Raw genomic sequence first — 20165 nt, forward strand, 5'->3', positions numbered from 1 at the left:
GGCTGTGTTCGAAATCACAAAAATTGAGTATGTAGTGTGTTCCAACTGCATAGTCTATGGATTATGTGTACACAAGAAATGCCCGGATTTATACTAGATTAGCAAGAATTTATGAATATGAGACACGAGCTTACCGGACATAATCAGCCGCTCCAAAATGCATTGCGGCTCTTCAGACCGTCTAATGGCGGACTGCCAGGCAGACGGTTTAAATAATTAACCGTTGGATAAAATACTTACGAATGATGGCGAGTGACGGTTAAGAGGAAAAACATTGGAAGCTCACATAATAGTGTACTATAGTAACTGTAATTTGCCATAAAATAATACTGGGAAATATCAAATAGAGTGGAAGAGGTAATGTTGATTTATATTTGCGAGGAACAATTTTCATTAAACGGTAATCGGACTGGTAACGTTGTAATCCATCCAGTCATGTGATCGATACAGTCATATGATGTAGAGAAGACATATTAGGCTCGTTGGAGATGAACTGCGTGTCGCCTGGAAAGTAGACAAGATCAGGCGTCAGCAGCAGCAGGGGGCGGTGGCAAAAAGCTGCGGTCAAGTCGGACAGTTTCCAGCCGTTTCCAGCCGCCTTCAAAGAATTTACAGGAAGTCACAGAAAAGGTGACATCCTGTTAGATCCGATCTGTAGGCCACTTGTAGTTTGCAGACCACGTTTGGATTTATTTAAATTAAAATTTTGTAAATATATGTGGAAATGTGCATGTATTTGGCAGTGGATTATATCCTTTATTCTTTTTATGTCCGCCTCGTAAAGCACTTTGTAATGAGCACTCGTGCTATATGAATAACCTTCACTAATATTATTATTAACCACGCAAGATATGTTTGCTAACAGATGAAACCTTCATTTCACAACATGAGACTAATATCAATACACAATCTAGTGTTAAATATTACAATTAAACAGAAAGGTAGGATCTTCTACAACACGTGGTGTTCGCTGTCAAAACTAAGAGCCAATGAGCTCTTTGATCAGGCAACAGTCAGCCGTTTCCCATCATGCCCTGGATCTTGCAGTCTGTGGAGAGCAACTGCGGCGCCTGGCCATAAAAACTGCGGCCGCCTCAATCTCGTGAGTTTATCGTTGCCTATACGTGTGTATGACGTCAGAGCAAGTCGGCAATCAAGTCGGACTCGAATCTAACCGGCATGCAATGTGTGGCGATCACTGGTGACTGACTCTGCACAAGGCCTGGCTCATCTCCAACGAGCCTATTGCTAGAGTTTACTTCAGTGTGAACAGTCTGCTTGTAATGGCATACTTAATCGTTCATTTAGTAGGCAGTATGCAGTTCATACTGAGTATATAATATGATATATACAGTACGTTAGTATGCGATTTTGAACACGATTGAAGTTCTCTTAGTTTTGCCCTTCCACTCCTACATGTTCATTATTTTCTTCTTTCTCCATCTTTCCATCTCTGGTCTGACTTTTTGTCATTGTTCCATCACTTTATCCATCCCCTCTCTCCTCAGTCTCTTGTGTCCTGTCCTCCTTTCATCACCACTCCTCTCTACTTTTCCTCCCATCCACCGGGAGAGACTAATTAGCGTGTGGCACTTTGTCATCTTCCCATCTTATCTTATCACACACATACACACTGGGGAAAAGAATCTGTCTGGCACTCTAATTTTAGATGTCTGACAACCACATATTGTGCTAATCTCTCCGCCAACTGGAGGAGGACGTCAGGTGGACAGTTTGAGGGCTGCAGGTTGAGATCGGGGTTTAGGCTGAGTCTGAGATTGGAAGGTCTTGACATCAATGTTGAGGCTGAAGTCTGATTTCAATGCTTCAGTATGGTTAATGTATAGCTGCAGTTGAAAATGAAGATTAGAATAAAGTTTAGGTCGTAAATTAAGTTCAAGCCGTATTTATGGTCAACGTAAGGGGTTAACAAGAATCCTGTCGTAGATACCTACAGTAGGGTGTAGGTTGTGATTTATAGTTCAGTGTAACATTTAGTGGGAAGTGGTACCTACAAACACACATTTCACATTTCAACCCACACAGAGTGGGTAACCTTTAACTCCCACCGATGGATTGATAACTGAAAGGGCCTATCGGGCACAGGCCCAGGGGCACAAAGTATAACGGCTGCAGGGAGACTCACAACAACTAATAAATCACAAAACAACCTCAAAGAGACTCAAAATGACTACAAAGAGACTCAAAACAACTACAAAGAGACACAAAGCAACTACAAAGAGACTCAAAATGACGACAAAGAGACACAAAACAATCATAAAGGGACACAAAAAAACTACGAAGAACTCAAAATGACTACAAAGAGACTTAAAACAATCGTAAAGGGACGCCAAACAACTACAAAAAAAATGCAAAATGACTACAAAAACAGGGCGAAACAAACCAAAAGCTAACTACAAAAAGACCGAAACAAATACAAAGTGACACAAAATGACCACAAGGAGACAAAAAAAAACACAGAGATGCGTAAAGACTACAAGGAGACATAAAACAACTACAAAAAGAGGCTAAACAATTCTACAGTGTGTGTCTTGCTCCTGTGTGGGAGAGGTGGTGGGCCCAGGAAAAAGGCAGTTACAATTAAAATCACATTGTTGTAACAGCCCCATTCTCTTCCTCCCTGTCTGTATTCTTCTATACATGTTATATCCTACTGCATTTATGTGTGTGTGTAAATGTTAGTGAAGGATCATTTTAACCTGTGCTTTTCCAAACACGCAGATTTCCAGTCATGTCTCATCTGTGTGGCAAGAAGAGTCCCTGTCAAAGAGAGACCTGCGATGCCCACGTACGAGAGCTTCACCACGCGACAGGACCTTCAAGGTAGGAATGGAAAAGGAGGTTCTGCTGTTAATACGCCATGTGGTCAATCAGTATAGTGTTGAGCCAATATATAATGTTGTCCACATCCCATTTGATAAGTATGTTGTTAGAACATCCATCATTTTGTATTATGAGATCAGGAACAAGATAGAAAAGGTGTCAGAGTTTCTTCTGTAGGGTTTTCTGAAATATGGGATTGAACTCTGGTCCGCTGGTGAAGTTCCACTACTCAGTAATAATTACCCTGCCGCCCCATAACAGGCAAACATCTCAAACATGACAGTAATCTGCTAACATCAGGTCTTTTTACCTGTCCAGGTAAGATCACGTCCCTGGACACCAGTCTGCTCCGTGCTTCCATGAAACCGGGCTGGGAGGACCTGGTTCGGCGTTGCATTCAGAGGTTTCATTTGCAGAATGACGGGGAGATGTCCTTCGCTAAGAAACACCAGCAAGAGGGTGAGTAAGACAACCCAGAGCTCACCCTGCAGCCTGTAACTAATGAACTAATACAGTCTAAACATTATCACTGTGATACTAAAACTTTCTCCACATTCTTTTCTTTTGGTACCTGAATTCTTTTCATTCTTTTTGAGTTTTGCAGTTCTTGATTTTCTTAGGTTCAATGTGGACTTGTTGAGAGTTCAGAGCTTGAGAGTTTCTCTGAGGAATCAATCGTATGAGAAGCATATAATCTACCTAATATCCGTACTGGAAATGTTCAGTGTATTAAAGGGATAGTTTGGATGTTTTCAAGTGGGGTTGTATGAGGTACTTATCCATAATCAGTGTATTACCTACAGTAGATGACAGTCAGTACGCCTTCAGTTTGGAGAAACAGACAGGAGTACCAGCACAGGAGCAAAGCAATACAGTGCTTTGGACGGGGGCAGCAGCAAAACAGCCAGCTAAAACAACCCACATAAAGAAATCTGTATCAGTTTAGGTGTATGCTATACTTAGAATATTTTTCACCGCCTTATCTTGCCGTCAGACAGCCCTTTCTAACAGGGAACTGAAGCCCTTATATCCATCTATGCTCTCTTCAAAGCCACCAGACTCCATTGACTGAGTATCAGTAGAAAACGACACTTTAATATGTAACTATAATTCTTTTTTTTTATTGGGGCCTTTTTTGTTAAGTTAAATGTTCAATTTGTTTAATAAATAAAAAAATAGCAATAAATTGTATTTCAGCAAAACTGAGTACACTTCAATATACAGTATGATTATTTATTACAAGCTATATCATTATCGTGTTATTCATCGAAGTAATCGCATATTTTCCACATATCATGCTGCCCTAGACTTTGGTGATTTATGGGGTTAGATCAGATTCCCCAAAGTCACACAATAACACAAACAAACTACTCGATAATATCCACAGCAGTACGTTGCTTTGCTCCCGTGCTGGTACTCCTGTCGGTTTCTCCAAACTGCGGGCGTACCGACTGCCATCTACTGTAGGTAATACACTGACTATGGAGAAGTACAACCCCAACTATCCCTTTTAAGTACACCTGTAGCATTCTAGAATCTAAATTCAAAATGATTTTCTCTCTCTTTGATCAATTTCTCAATAAATAGACAAATTGTTACACTTTTTTTATTCACTCTACCTCTCAATTTATTTATCTTTTCGGAGAATCAATATTCTGTCTCACTCAATGGCTGTCAGCCATCTGTTATGATGTTGATGTTGAAGAATAATTTTCTGTCTGTCTCTTTGCAGTGTTGAGGAACGGCCATGCACTCAGCCCTCTGTACAGATTCTCCCTGGCTGACGGCACCATCGTCTCGGCTCACACCAAGAGCAAGCTGGTCCGATCTCCATCCACCAATGAACCACAGCTCTACATGTCCCTGCACATCCTGCAGAGGTACCAGCCACTCTGTCTCTCCCTCTGCCTCCACTGCAAAGTGTCTGTCTTTCTAAAAACATTGTCTTTACCCTTTAGGAGCTGGCATGTATCAGTGTAATTCATTTTGTAAGATCTGTTCTTTGTTTCCTGTCCAATAGAGAAGAAACGACTAAATGAAAATCATTTGTATATTGTTAGAGATTCCGTCTTTCAAAGTTTCCCCTCGTTTTTCACACCTGCAGGTCTCTAACCTCTAACCTTTTTTTTCTTCAAGAAATTGATTTAAAATGAATCACTTAAGTCAAGATAAGATTTAGCGTTGTGGTCTGCCGATCCCAGCAAAAGAAGCAGTGTTTAATGGACCCGTGTGTAGCATTTAGGGGGATCTATTGGCAGAAATAGAGTATAATATTAATAAGTATGTTTTCTTTCTCTGTATAATCAACTGATAATAAGAATCGTTGTGTTTTTGTTAGCTTACAATGAGCCGTTTATATCTACATAGTCCGCCCTTGTTGCACCACCATGTTTCTAAAGTAGCCAGAACGGACAAACTCTGTTAACTTTTCCTGCTTGGGCCGGAGTCGATAACGTTACTCGCTCGTGTTGCCCCCCCCCTCTCTTTCTCTTGCTTCACCACTCACTTCCCACTTCCCTACACACACACTCTACACACTGACGTATTTTGCATCAGCCACCAACACACTTGGCACACGGGAGAGGCTTCAGTTGGTTGATCTCCTCACCTCACCGCTAAATACCACCAGATCCTACACACCGGACCTTTAAGGGCGTATTCACACCTGCCTTGTTTATTTCGGTTGAATGGAACCCTGGAGCGTTTACCCTCTTGGTGCGGTTCGTTTGGGCAGGTGTGAACACGGTAATCGCGCTCGGGTGCGCACCAAAACAAGCCGACCAAGACCTCCTCGAAGGGGTGGTTATTTCCATGTTAACAAACAATGAAATGATAATTAATAATTTACTAATTATTAGTAATGCTACAATTTCTGTTATTTTATCATTAGTTTGTGTAATATGAAATATTTAGTTTATAAATTATATTTTGTATTATAGCTGATGAGAGACGACAACAATTACATTCTGATTATATTAGTAAAGTATTTATTAACAGTTTATTGTTGCACACATTATATTTGATATACTATATTAAGTATTTGTTAATGATTAACAAATGATCTGTAAACCTTTAAGAAATCGCTTGTAAAACATCTATAAACGTTACATAGATAGAAGGACCAGAAACAATTATTAACCACTGACAAAGTATTAACTATCTATCTAGATCATGTTAATAGACGCTTTACAAAGTATTTATTAACCATTTAACAAGATATTATAATCATCAGTTACAACTTCATAATAGTCATCCAAATCATGTTTATAGACAGTTTACATACCAATTATTAACCATTAACAAAGTGTTACAAATATTCATCTCTGTAATGTTTATAGACTATGTCTTAAAGGTTTACAAATAATTTTGTAGTCATTATCAAATACTTAATATAGTCTATAAAATGTATAATGTGTGTAACAATAAACTGTCAAAATAACATAAATGGTGGCATTACTAATAATTAGAAAAACATACTTAATTATGATTTCATTGTTTTTGAACAGTAAAATAACTGTTAACTAAGTTTTAATTAATTATCAATTTACCATTTATTAATGTTTATTATAAAGTGTTGTAGCATATCTCCCTCCTCTTCTTTCAGTCTCTGTGTTTATCACATGTTCTCTCTCTGTGTTTGCGGTTTCCTTATTTTTTGTGGGGCGACACAGCAATGTGGAGTAAGAACAAAGAGCCTCTTATTCAGAACCGCCGCCATATGTATAGAACAAATCTGACACAAGCGCTACCAGCCAGTCCAGTATACAGTACCTCCATCCCTCCCTCCCACCAGCGCGAGCGACTGCGACTCCGCCAGCATCCAGCCTTTAGTGTGACCGCTCAGAGTCAGAAATTGGACGGCGGTCAGGAAACAATGCCAGGACTGTTACCCGGAGCCTTCGGGCATCAATGGCTAGAACTTGGCCTTTTTACTTCCACAAGTTTCACATTGAAAATTATCGCTCCGGCACTTGGCACAATGAGGGCTTTGTGTGTTTGGTGTGGGGCTGAAGCCGGTCCTTGTTTAAAGCTCTCTTTCTGTTACAGCTTCAGTCCTCGCTACAACTTTGTTTTCTCAGTTGTGCACACTGTTTTAGAGCTCTAGAGTATTAGTTACTCAACCTCTCCAAATGCTATTCTCTACATTTACTGCACCAGTAACAATATCGCTGTTTGTTGTAATACTGGGTCATGCTTTTTTAAGAACTGCGTCTTGGCTTAGGAAGGTTCCCTAACGGAGTGAAATGACTTGGAAGTATCTTAGTGGCAGCCATTTTAAGTGCTGTTCAAATTCTCTTCATGCTGAGGAAAGGTGTTTCAATGCTTCCTTTCTTATCTCCTTTAGCAGAGGATACACTGGACCATCCTTTACCAAAGAAAAGGAGATAATGCCGCGCCACAATTCCTTGCCGCCCCAACATTTAAAGCGACGCACTATTCGGGCATTCATGACAACAAATGATATGCCCACCTTGCATAGATTTCATTATTTTCATACAGTCATATAGGCCTACTAATTTGGATTCACGAGAAAACGAGAAGCCGTTTTTGCGTGTAGTTCACACTAAAAGATATATTACTGGTATTAACAGTAAACAGAAAAATGTAGCGGTACAGTATATGTGGTCTGTTTGTGAATGTGTGGAGATTGGCCTGGGCTGACGTTAGGTTCCCGGCCTGAATTATGTTCTTGCCTCCTCGTCATCCACATTACACATGTATTGTTTATAGCCTAATTTACTCAGGGAAACATTTACTAATTGTTTAATAACATCGTTCTCAAAATTCATACAACTACACATTTTCTCACGTACGATCTGCCTGTTTACAACCAGCACTCTCCTGGAGCACGTCTGATTCTTGTGTCTGCTTTCTTTTCCTTCCAGGGAGAACATGAGTGGCATGAGCGCAGACACACCAGGCAGCCAGGGCGTGGCCAAGCCAATGACCCCGAGCAGTGTGAGTGATCCCTCCCCTTCACCTGATGCCAGTGTCACCAGCAACACGCACCACTCCACCATGACCTCCAGCACCCCTGGACGTGGTTTCGGGGCTGTACCAGGTCGGGCGCCCACGCCTCAGGCACTCAAGCTGGGTAGCCCTTCAGCCCTGGGTAGCCCAAGCGTCACCTCAGGGGCCCAGGGTGCCATGTTGTCACCTCGTCATCGCCAGAGCCCCAGCATGGCGGCTAGCAGCAGCTGTAGTAGCCCTCACCTCTCTCAACATGCCCCTGGTTCTTTCTCTCCTGCAGCTGGACTTCACTCACCAGCATCCGTATGCAGCAGCACTGGAAACAGTCAAGGGTTCAACTCCCTCAGTGCACTGCAGGCCCTCAGCCAGGGCCCCAGGGTTTCCCAGGGATTCATCGAGGGGCAGCATCCAGAGTCGCCTGACAAAAAACCGACTGGCCTTCAGAGCCCTCTTCACAGCAGCACTGGTAGCCAAAAAGCCAAGAACAATCCCAGCTTAGAGGCCGACTTATTGGGAACTTTTGGGGAGCAGCAAGACTCGCCGTCGTCCCCAAACCAGGAGGGTGAGCAGGAGAAAGACGGCGACCCTGACAGCTTCGAAGGTGACGGAAGCTTAGGGGAGCTCAGCGACGCCCAAAATCGCCTTCTGAACACAAAAGGGCACACTAAGCTGCTCCAGCTCCTCACCACCAAAGTAGAGCCCTCTGATCCTTGCTCATCACCCCCCCTGGGGGACGACCAGAACTCTAAGGACCAGCTGGGCGGGATCGGGGGTGCGGGTGGGGCCGGGCATAACAACCACTCCACCTCGCTAAAGGAGAAACACAAGATCCTCCACAGGCTGCTGCAGAACAGCACCTCACCGGTGGAGTTGGCCAAGCTAACGGCCGAGGCTACCGGAAAAGACCCCATTGGTCCAGAGTCGGCTTCAGGGGACAACATGGCCGCCCTAGGTGAACTCTGCACAAAACAGGAGCCGGGGAGCCCCAAGAAGAAGGACAATGCGTTGCTGCGCTATCTGCTGGATAGGGACGATAACGGCGTCCTGGATAAAGCCATCAAGGTGGAACCCGGTGACGGACCCCAGCTGTCCAACGTGAAGACAGAAACACAGGATGCGGGTTTCAACATGGCGGACCAGGTCAGTGTTGTTGACAGTAATATTCATGGATTGTGCTTTAACGATCAATCTGTTAGTGGACTGACTGGCATACAGGGGTTACAGTATGCCAGTACACATCATGATACAGGGGTTACGATTCAATATATGCAATATATTGTGATAGGGGTGTCAGAGTTAACGCGATAATAACACCTTAATGCAAATTCATTTTAAGGCCACTAATTTCTTTAACGCACTACCCTTAATTAACCTAATTAACCGCCGATCTATCGGAGCTTGTAGTGGGCTAGAGCTAGAGTGAAGATACTGGCATCCAATGAAACTAGAAAACCAGAGGAATCCATTGGTATCATCGTGTAACCACTAGCTCATCGAGAAGGAGGCTAAATAACGCTCCAAACTTACTTACTCCAAAAACTGTCATAGTCATTTTCAAAGGGGTCCCTTGACCTCTGACCTCAAGACCATCTATAAAGACTAGGGCTGTCAAAGTTAACGCGATAATAACGCGTTAACGCAAAATCGTTTTAACGCCACTATTTTCTTTAATGCATTAACGCAATCTATCTTTCTGAGGTTGTAGCAGGCTCACTTTTAAAGCTAGAGAGAAGATACTCATATAAAATCAAAAGATAAAAAGATCATATAAAACTGGAAAAAACTATGGAATCCATTGTTACCAACCATGTCATACTAGCTTGTAGCAAAGGAGGTTAAATAACGCTCCAAACTTGCGCTAAATTCAGAGTCCAAATCGCCTTATTTATCCTCTCACACATGAAGAGTTTGGTCTGTTATGAGTAAATAAACATAATTAACCAATGTGTCCACTTAAGAAATTGCCATATGGACGTACATAACGGCTTAACACCTCCAAGTGAGAAGCACAGTGAGCTGACACTCGGTGTTTGATTCTGTCGGATGTGTGTTGACTTCCTCTTTAGGCAGCTGATGGCAGGCTGTCAGGAGTTAGTTAGTGCACTCCCTGTAACACAAGATGCTCTGGCAAGGGAGGCAGAGGAGTACTGTTTAAACCTCAGCGTGAGTGAGGGAGTGAGAAAAAAGGGTGTATGGGAACGAGAATTCAAAAATGTGTGCAGCTGTATTTGAAATATAAGAAGCTCTTGCGGGAATAGCAGAGGAGTTCTGTTTACGTGGCTCAGCATGTGAGTCTGTTTATATGCATTAATGCATATGTATGTAGAGTGGATCTGTGTATGTTGTACTGTGTGCCTCCCAGAAGAGTGAAAGATGATGTCTGGCACCAAACTCAGAGTGTTGTCGTGCTTATTGAAAGTGCAGGTTGCACTGACGTAGTTGAAGTTAGTTCCAGGAAGGGGATGAAGGAGGACGGCTGAGCTTCAAAAGTCTGACATTCTCAGGCAACGCTCCTACCAACAGTTGTGCCTCCGGACAGCGGAGGCTGCTGCCGGAGGGGAGGTAACAATTCAGTGGCTCCCACCCTGGATGGCTTGGTTTTTAGTTTGTAGAATATGGTGGAGACGCTTTGTTGAGCCGGTCGCGACTCGTGATGGTGCCAGGAACGTGCTTTTTCATCCGAGGCTGTTGAGATGATATTCCAGAACAACAGAAAGTCAAAGCAAAGAACAAAGTAGCTGACGAACCGAAGTTCAGCAGGTCTCTAGAGTCCAAGTAAGCTTGCATCTGTTTGTGTTCTCCTGCACCTGATAGTGTGGGCCCCTATGGTGGTTACTCAGGAGAGGGCAGCAGCAATCTCCATTCAAAATATTGGCCTTTGTCTGGTGTGAAATCCTAGCGTACTTGCCAACCTTGAGACCTCAAGGGAGGATTTCAAAACCAAAGCGGGTCTGGGGGGTCCTCCTCCAGAAAACTTAGAGTTTCACAGACTTTGTTTCCTGCATTCTGGTGACTTTTAAAGAATGAAAATAATTTCATTCAGACACAATGCGACAATGGCACCACTGTGCTCTGACACCCATTATTTCAAATGGCTTGTGCCATGCCACAACCGATTTTTGCTGCATTAAGCAAAGCTCAATTTTGCACACTGTGTCGCGAGCGTGTCTTCCACTGGGAAACGACATTTGGTGTAGCTCTGCTGTCGTCCGCGGCAGGCTTATACACGCTGTACAGTGCCAGAAATGTTGAAAAGCTCAGATAAGGAAAAGGGGAAAAAAAGGTGTGAAACTTTGTCATAAATGGGGAGGAATATGGGAGACTCGTGAACCCGGGAGGAAACCAGGAGTGGGCAATGAAAAACGGGAGTCTCCTCGGGTTGGCAAGTATGAATTCTAGTAAGACTTAAGTTTACCACCAGTAAGGTGTAGTTTCTTTACTAACATCTAGTGGCAGCTGTGGAAAACTACAATGTTTGCAAAATCCACTGCACCTGTTAGCTTACTGATACTAGGGCTTTGACGATATCTCCCGATTTGATTATATCACAATACTTGGGTGCCGATTCGATATCTATTGCGATTATTAAGTGTTGCGATTCGATATTACGATTTATTGCGATTTAGCAGGTAGCATGAACTTCTTGTGAATATAATCCAATTAATCTCATTTCCATATGTATTTTGTATATACCCTTTGTTAGCACCTTATTCTGAGAACCGGACGTAGTCACACGTGTTTACTTCTGCTAACTTCGCCAAGTCTGTCGATAGGATACTGCGTCAGACACGATACCTGAGCCTGTGTATCACAATGACGTCTAGTATTCAAGATTCAACATTCAAGATTCCTTTATTGTCACTACACAGAGTACAGCGAAATTTGAAGCAGTCCTGATGGTGCAATCACACATAACATACAGTATAAAAGATAAGATAAAACCTTTGTTCAATACAAGCTTAACTTAAACTACTAATAAAATAAGTAAATATATATATCTAACTAGAAATGTTGATCTATGATACAATATAGACAATACAATTACAATACGGTCAAGGCACTATACAGTACAATCAAGGCAGTGAGTTATTGCACAGTAATAAGAGCACATATTGCACATGTATCAGTAGTGCAGTTGATAAATTACAAGAAATAATGTATCTGAATATAAGGTGCGGTAGGATGTAAACATGTAATAAGTTGAGCAAGGGTTATGTTATCTGACAAGTATCTGACAGTGTTTAGATCAGTTCCCTTCCATTCCGTACAGTTTGTTGTGAGTGTCTGGCAGTTTCAGCTCAGGTATGACGCTGGGGTAGAAGCTGTTCTTGAGTCTATTAGTCCGTGATATGATGGACCTGAACCGTCTACCAGAGGAAGCAGCGGTTCCAACAGCTGATGTCCAGGGTGGGAAGGGTTCTTCAGGATGTTGGCTGCTCTGCTGAGGCAGCGGGCGGTGTAAAGTTCTTCTGCAGAGGGCAGAGGGCAGCCAATGAGTTTCTGGGTAGAGTTGATGACCCTCTGAATTGATGACCTTCTGAATGTACTCACTGTTACTGTACTATCGGTACAGCTGAGGTGGTGCCACACTGCTTGGGCTAGCAGTAAAAGCTAAAGTTAGTGTGCTAATATTCAAAGTGTCATCTCTGTATTTGATTTTATGTATAAACTGACAAACAGAGAGCTATTTGAGGCACAATGTAAGAGCCACTGGACATTTGTAAAATAGTGCTGTGGCCGGCTGACGTTTAATATACTGCATAAACAAAGACATTAGCTCTACTTGGCTAACACCGCAGGTTCTTTACCTGTCCAACAAAAACTGGATTTTGAAAAGTTGTGGGGGAGGTTGGGCATGTCCCTCACATTTTAAAGTATGCCCTTGATGTGTTCGCTGTGTGCATATCCACCCAGGCTACACAGAGCAGTGACTGTGTGTCTTACTGTACATCACACATGACCTCATTAGTGCTGGCAGTTTATTTTTAGCTCCTCCTCTATTCATCAGCCAAACGGCCCGAGGAAACCATCTCTTTCAGTGGTGTGTGTGTGTGTGTGTGTGTGTGTGTGTGTGTGTGTGTGTGTGTGTGTGTGTGTGTGTGTGTGTGTGTGTGTGTGTGTGTGTGTGTGTGTGTGTACACTTTGTATGAAAGTTTCTTTGCATATTTCTGTTCTTTTTTATTTTTTGTTTCGCTCCTTATCAACGGTGCCATTTAGTCATGTCCATATTTTCTCTGCATGTTTATTAAACAACAAAACGATGATAAAGAATATCTTATTCTACTTTTAATGAATATTTTATATAGTATCAACTTTAGGAAGGATAAAGAAGAGATATTTTCTTTGTAGCAAACTGTTTGAAGCACCCGAATCCTTCAAAGTGTACTTGAGATGTTTTTGATGTTGGCACCTGAACTGAAAGCTTCCCTGCTTTGCTTGTTGGCAAAGTCAGTTTCATCACCTGCATGAGAGAGAGAGCCTTCCTGCAATGCTCCTTTCGAAAATGTGTGTGCTTTATAAAAGGTGTTGAAATTGTGCCCCAATTAGGGTAACCTGTGACAGAAATCAACATTTTCAAAAATACAAAAAACAGGATTTCTCACCACGACACAGTCAGGAGTCCAATATGCAGAAAATGTCGTGTCTTTCTCTGAAACGTGGATAGTTTTAGTTGTTGTATTTCAGCAGACATCTTCTGATCCTGTGTTTTTTTTCCTGTGGCTGCTCTCAGACCAGTGAGCTGGAGGACCTGCTGGAGGACCTGCAGAGCGGCGGCAGCGGCCAGCAGCAGCAGCAGCTGTTTGCGGGCCAGCCACCAGTCAGAAGACCAGCCTCCTCTTCGTCCTCCTCTTCCTCTGCGCCGCCTGGTTCCTCTGTGGACAAGCAGAGAATCATCAGCGACATCCTGCAGATGACAGACAGCAGCAGCAGCAGCAGCCCCCCCAACCAGCACAGAGCCTTCCCTCCCATCAGCCCTGCAAGTACGTCTGCAACACTGTGTTTGTGTCGGTCTGGAGAGCTCATTTGATGATTTCTGGCTGTTAAAGATGTCTAGAATCGAACAAAATGTTATAATTTCTATGAGCGAGAATGGATACCATCATCATGTCTTTGTCTTTCTATGTACAGCTGTGTAAATAATGCATAAGATAAAGAAACACTTGTCTTCCTCCCAGCAGGCTTTAATGGTGCCAGGCTGGGACAACCGGCTCGAGGTGCTCTTCCAGTCAGAAGCACATCTCTGGACAGCAGTATGGGCCCCAACCCCAACGCTGGCCGGCCATTTCCTCCTCAGCACAGGAACAACAGCCCCTACTCCTTACTGCAGCAACAGCAGCAAGGCATGATGGGAACCCACGCAGGCATGGCCAACCAGGCTGCGATGGCTAATCCAGGTCAGGCAGGAAAATAAATGGTCTCCCGTCTGTGCTGCCTGTTATCATTCTGATGCATTAGAATGACTTGCATCAGATACACATCTTCTCAACTTTTTGTTCCTTCTAAGAAAATTAGAGCCCCGTTTCCACTGCAGGATCTCCCCCCCCAGAACTAACCTTTAGAGGAACCCATTGCATTTTGACTGCAGGGACCAGGGTCTAAATTAAGTTCTGGGGACATTTTACAGGGCCTTTTTACCCCCCAGAAAAGGCCCAAGTCGGGGGAGTAGTCCTTTGTGAAAGTACCATAACTTGTGGGGTGGAGTTTGCAGGGATGACCATCGCTGATTGGTGAAATACACACACAGCACTGCTGCTTCAACTGTACTGCTTCATTCATAAAACAAGGAAGTACTCTAATTGATTTAGGGACCATTTTAAGACGAGGGGAGAGCATTTCTCTTTGTTTGATAACATTAAAAGCAAAGTTAGGCTCTGCTGTCCGCTTCCCGACTCATTTAAAAAAAAGACAGAGAGAAAAAAAGAGAGAGAGAGATCGTGCAAGCGAGAAGAGAGAGTGACATAGCGTGGCCGTGCTGTGAATGAGAGAAAGAAAAGTTATTTTCTGATTGTTTCACGGCGTTAACACTCTAAAGCACGAACAAATAACCATCAAACACTCAACAGATGATTCACTGTGGAGACAGACGTTCTTAGTTTCACTTTCCTCCGCTGCATTTCATTAATTTCTTCCAACGTACATTAGTAAATATATGCAGCAGTAAACATCATCGCAGTGAACGTTTATTTTTCGTCACATGTTATGTTGCTTTTTCATACTTCAGCAGACTAATTTGCCTAATCTTCGCAGGTCTTTAAACTTCCGTGGAAACACAGAAAACAGTGGTTTAGTTCCTTGAAAAGTAGTTTCAGGGACTAAAAGTTCCGGAAACTTTTGGTGAAAAACCAGCTTACGGTTTTAAGATTCTGTATGGTATAAAGTGACTCTAATAATCTCAAAATCTGATCCCCAAATCAGGCATGCTGAATAACGGGTCAATGCGGGGCTCCATGCAGCAGAGCTGGGGTCCCCAGGGGCCCATAGGTGGTACTGCGGGGCCGATGATGGGCCAAGGGGTCGGACCAAGTCGGATGGTCCCCAACATAAACTCTGTACTGCCCACGAGAGGCCCGCCTGGATCCAGAGCCATGATCAACATGCAGATGATGGGCAACGGTGAGAAGACGAAACAAGACGGAAAGAAAGTCACAAACTGACCTCAGCTCTCATCAAAACTGACATTATATTTGCTTTTTTTCTTCCCTTCAGAGATGGAGATGGCCAGCCCCGCCTACCCTCAGCATCAAGCGCCGCCCAATCAGACTGCACCATGGGCAAACCGAATGATAGCTGTGGATCACTATGGAAACCAAAGCAGGTACGGCATTCATTCCAGTTTAAAGCATTAAAAGAAGAGTCATCCATTAAAGTTTCAGCAGTTCTAGGGTTCAGATGTGTCGGGGATCCTGGAGTGTGGTCTGACAATAATACCAAGATAACCTTTCAGGCAACCGTACGGCGTCCACCAGGAGGACGGGATGCGGTGCTGCGGTCCAGGGCCTGAGGGCCAGCCAGATGAAGGAGCCCTGCTGAACCAGCTGTGCTCGGTGTTGAAAGACTATGAGGGTCTGGAGGAGATCGACAAGATGCTGGGGATCCCGACGCTGGCTGGACAGGTAACTGACTCAGAATCACTCGCCTGGGGGACAATATGTAATAATAATGGACTTTTTATAGAGGATTTTGCCCATTTTAATCAAGTTCTTTATATTCTCAGTGTATTTTATCAAATGTTTGATAGCTTGTTTTAATTTCAGTGCCTCATTTTTAAATATGTAAATATGTAAGACGGCAGTTAATAGTGGAAACTTACTCAGAAAATGATTGATTCCTCTCACTCATATCCTGTCTTCCCACCCTGCAGGGTCCTATGTCAGACCAGGACCAGTACCTCGGCTCCTCGGACCCGGCGGCCAACATGAAGCCTCTCCTATACAGTCAACACTACGGTGGCCCACCAGGTTATGGCGGCATGCCTCCCGACGGTGGGTTCCACAGCCCCTCTGTGAGCGGCCACATGGGGCCACAGAGGATGACGCCCGCTGGTTACCCCCCGATGATGAGGATGCCCGGGAGCGTGGGGCCCAGGCCGGTAGGAATGAGGCCAGGGGGGCCTAATCCAGGAGTGCCGTCTCAGCCCAACAACCTGAGGCTCCAGCTGCAGTACAGACTCCAGGCCCAGCTGGTAGGTGGCACCAAATATTTTATATTGCCGTGTTGTGATGTTTATCGGCTACAAACGAGGAATGTATAAAGAGAACTTGGTACAGCGTTGTAGGCGAGCTGAGTTTCTCAGAGGCCAAAATGGCTCGACTGCCGATGGATAAAGTACCCGGATCATCCGACAATCTATCTAAGCCTATTGAAGGAAGCTGGGTCACGGGCAGACATGGTTCTTGGGGTATGGGGTATAACACATGCGCAGTGTGACTGAAGTTGCGGCCGTGCGTTGCGATTGGCTCAATTTCGGCGAGGGCTGACCAGATTTTACTGCACCTGTGTTGTACCCCCAAAGATATGATGCGTTGATGACGCATGACCCAGCCTCCTTCAACAGGCCTGGCTACAAACCAGGAAGTTGTGGTCAACAGGTGGGACAACTAAAGCTAAATTATTTTGTGTCCTTTGTGATAATCACAATTATTTTTTTATCCTTTTTGTGATCACGCTTATTCATTAAGATTATTCATTGATTTTAGGGACAAAATGTTTTCAATGCACTTTCACATTTAAATAAATTTCACTTCCATGTTGTGCTATATTCCTGCTAATGTACAAATCTTTGCATCAAAATAAGACTGTGCAGTGCATTTTCTTTTTGCCCATAAAATATACAGTATATTATTCTTCTACCTGTAACTGCAGCCGCAACATTCAGGAAAGTTTTTCTCCGGCTGCCGCTGCAGAGTGCACAGACAGCTCCCCAAAAGTGAAGCCAAAACATATTGACCGCCCCCCCGGTGGCTGGCTGTTTAAGAAGCGCTTGATTTGATATGCAGGGGAGTTTTCGATGAGCAGAGCACGCATTTTTAACGGCGATATCGCAGTCTATCATGTTCATTTAAAAGTGGGAAGCCAAAATCGATCACAATTAATATTCGATTAATCGTGCAGCTCTAATACAATCACAAACACACATTCTCTCTCTTCCTTCTTGTGAATAATATTCACTCATGGATTCTTGACACACCTGGAATCCTTCTTTCATCCTTATTCAAGTGCCTCATTTCCATGAAAAAGACACTGTTGTCTTATGAGACACTCAAATTCAAAACGAAGCAGTCTCCTTTTGCTCTTTTTATTACAAGTGAAGCAACAACAGAGCACGCCGTGATGCCTACAGGGTTCACTGAGTTCAAACAGCAACAGTCAGAAAGGAACAAACGTGCTCCGGCTTTCTGCCTCCATCAGCAACTCCCCGCTGCTGAGACACTTAACAATGAACACACATGACATGTACACACAATTCATACACTCGCTCATGAAGATGATGCATACACAGACTGTACCCTTTGTGACTAACCCCATTTCTCCATAATGTCTCTCTTTGTGATTGTATATACAGGCCCTTTATGTTCTAATACTAGATTTGTCTGCATGTGTCAATTAATGTTTCTAAGTAAATTTTTTCCCATACTTGTTTTTAATTTAGTTTTTATATTCTCATGTGTCGGGACCCCCCGTGAATACTTAATCTTAACGGGGTTTATCACTACATTTTGAAATATAATAATTCACCACAATGGACTTACTTCCTGCTCCATATTTACATATTTACGTCTAGACTGCCACCCGGTGGAGAGTTGAGGGAAAACAGCTTCTGTATATCAACTAAAATAGCACTGATGATTTAGCAGTGAGTTCAGGTGTGAGACACGACTTTTGCACTTCCATCTTTACATTTCTGTCAGTGCGGGGAAACGGTGAAATCAGAAAACTCCAGAATAAACCCCTGCCATCAGCAAACACATAAATGAGACAGTCAATGTATAATTGAAGGTTTTAACACTGAAATAATAACATGTTAAAGGTCCCATATTGTAAAAAGTGAGATTTTCAGTCTTTTACATTATAAAGCAGGTTTAAGTGCTATACAAAAACTTTGCGTTCAATATACTGACAAATACACACAGCCCGTATTCAGAAATTGTGCGTTTGAAACAAGCTGGTAGGATTTCTCTCCATTTATGATGTCACAAATATACAATATTTAGACCATTACACGGTTTCAAACGTAAACATTCTAAATGTAAGCTAAAAAGTAAGAGCTAAAAAACATTATGAATTGTTTATTTCCTGTTGCAGTGTATGTAAATAACATCAGCTAACAGGAAGTAAATATGGACCCAAGCTGTTGCCTAGCAACACAATTCTGTTGCAATTCCGTTGAAATGCACAAAAAACAGAGGGTAAATACAGGTATATTCAGGCAGACAGTATGAGGAAAATAATGTGTTTTTTAACATTACAGCATATAAACATGTTCTAGTAGAAACACAAAATGCAAATATGAACCTGAAAATGAGCATGATATGGGACCTTTAAGCAATTGAGAAAATTATACTATATTGGACAAATTTAAAATGTACCGTACGATGCAGCTGTGATACAAAATATCTTTGGTTGTGTTTGGTATTATTACAAACATATTGCATTGGTGGCCCCACAGGAGTCTAACGAGACCCAAACCATAACAGTATTAGTGCTTCAGGAATGGAAGATACAGGACACACAAACTTTACATTCATTTTGAGGCTGTTACATATGTGCTGATTTGCATACATTTCCAGAACAGAAATCTGAACATTGGATAAGCCAGGTTCAAAATTCATGTTTCATTTTGTTCATATATTACTCAGTCAAAGGTTTTTACTGAGGGAATATTTTATCACTCCATAAATCAGAAAAATACTGCCAAGACCCATAAAAGAAATCAATCAATTTACACCATGTTTTTAGGAATAAAATGTTGTACAAGTCAAGCTATCAATGATATATGAACAAATCCTTCTATAAAAACCTTTAGAACATAGATAGGAATGAAACTGGAAAGTTTGGTGGATGTAAGTGCTACTGAAGTTGAGATTTCTGGCTCAGAGTCTGAGAAAATACTCATTTTGAGAAAACGGCCTCTCAGGATTGTAAAATGCCATACAAGACACTACAGGTGAATAGGGTAAAACAAACTAATAGATATCTCCATGAAACTTCCCCAGTTGATTACCTACATTAAGACAATTACTTTTTGAAAGTTTTCTGAAATATTATGTTTAGATATCCAAAAGAGGCATTATCTAATGCTAACTTTTAGTGAATTTAGGAGAAATCTATAGACACAAATAGACAAAGTAGTAAAATAAACACCTAAATGTGTCTTTTTTTCTTTCCACGAGTCTGAAAGAAAACATGTTATGGAAGCAAAATAGCCCAACATCTCGAAATTGCCCAGTGCATGAAAAAACAATGTTTTAGTGAGGTGGTAAATTATCACACCTTAAAAGAGGTCATCAAATGTAGACTAACTGCAAGTATTTTTAACATTCATAAACTGACATATGTCAGGGTGGGGTTTTGAAAGTGAATTTATTTTGTTTATGCCTAGTGGTTGTTGCTCTCTCCTGTAATTTTCTTTTGAGATTAATAAAGTTTTCTCTCTATCCCCCCCCACGTAGAACCGTCAGCCACTCCAGATGAGCGGAGTGTCCAATATGAATCTACCTCTCAGGTCTAATGTACCAAACCAGGTCAGTCTATATATGTATATCGTATGTAAGAATCTCACTCTCTTTTACCCCAACCTCACTTGTTAATATCATTCAAATATCCTTTGTCACAGTTTATAGCCATCATTC

General features: G+C 42.5%; 1 protein-coding gene across 8 annotated transcripts in view; it reads left to right on the top strand.

Annotated features, from left to right (window-relative positions):
* Positions 1-20165, top strand: part of LOC141777741 (nuclear receptor coactivator 2-like) — a 67053-nt gene that overhangs the window by 42250 nt on the left and 4638 nt on the right. For 5 of the 8 annotated variants that reach the window (XM_074652259.1, XM_074652256.1, XM_074652263.1 and 2 more), the window contains 11 exons: positions 2743-2844; positions 3163-3303; positions 4577-4724; positions 7731-8955; positions 13547-13796; positions 13992-14210; positions 15232-15429; positions 15523-15631; positions 15761-15929; positions 16178-16498; positions 19986-20057. In XM_074652259.1, the coding sequence (XP_074508360.1) occupies positions 2743-2844; positions 3163-3303; positions 4577-4724; positions 7731-8955; positions 13547-13796; positions 13992-14210; positions 15232-15429; positions 15523-15631; positions 15761-15929; positions 16178-16498; positions 19986-20057 (2954 nt within the window). The remainder of the gene's footprint in view (positions 1-2742; positions 2845-3162; positions 3304-4576; positions 4725-7730; positions 8956-13546; positions 13797-13991; positions 14211-15231; positions 15430-15522; positions 15632-15760; positions 15930-16177; positions 16499-19985; positions 20058-20165) is intronic. The other 3 variants (XM_074652261.1, XM_074652258.1, XM_074652262.1) reach the window with 1 other exon arrangement.

The sequence above is a fragment of the Sebastes fasciatus genome, chromosome 11 (assembly GCF_043250625.1).
Source record: "Sebastes fasciatus isolate fSebFas1 chromosome 11, fSebFas1.pri, whole genome shotgun sequence".
Classification (NCBI taxonomy): domain Eukaryota; kingdom Metazoa; phylum Chordata; class Actinopteri; order Perciformes; family Sebastidae; genus Sebastes; species Sebastes fasciatus.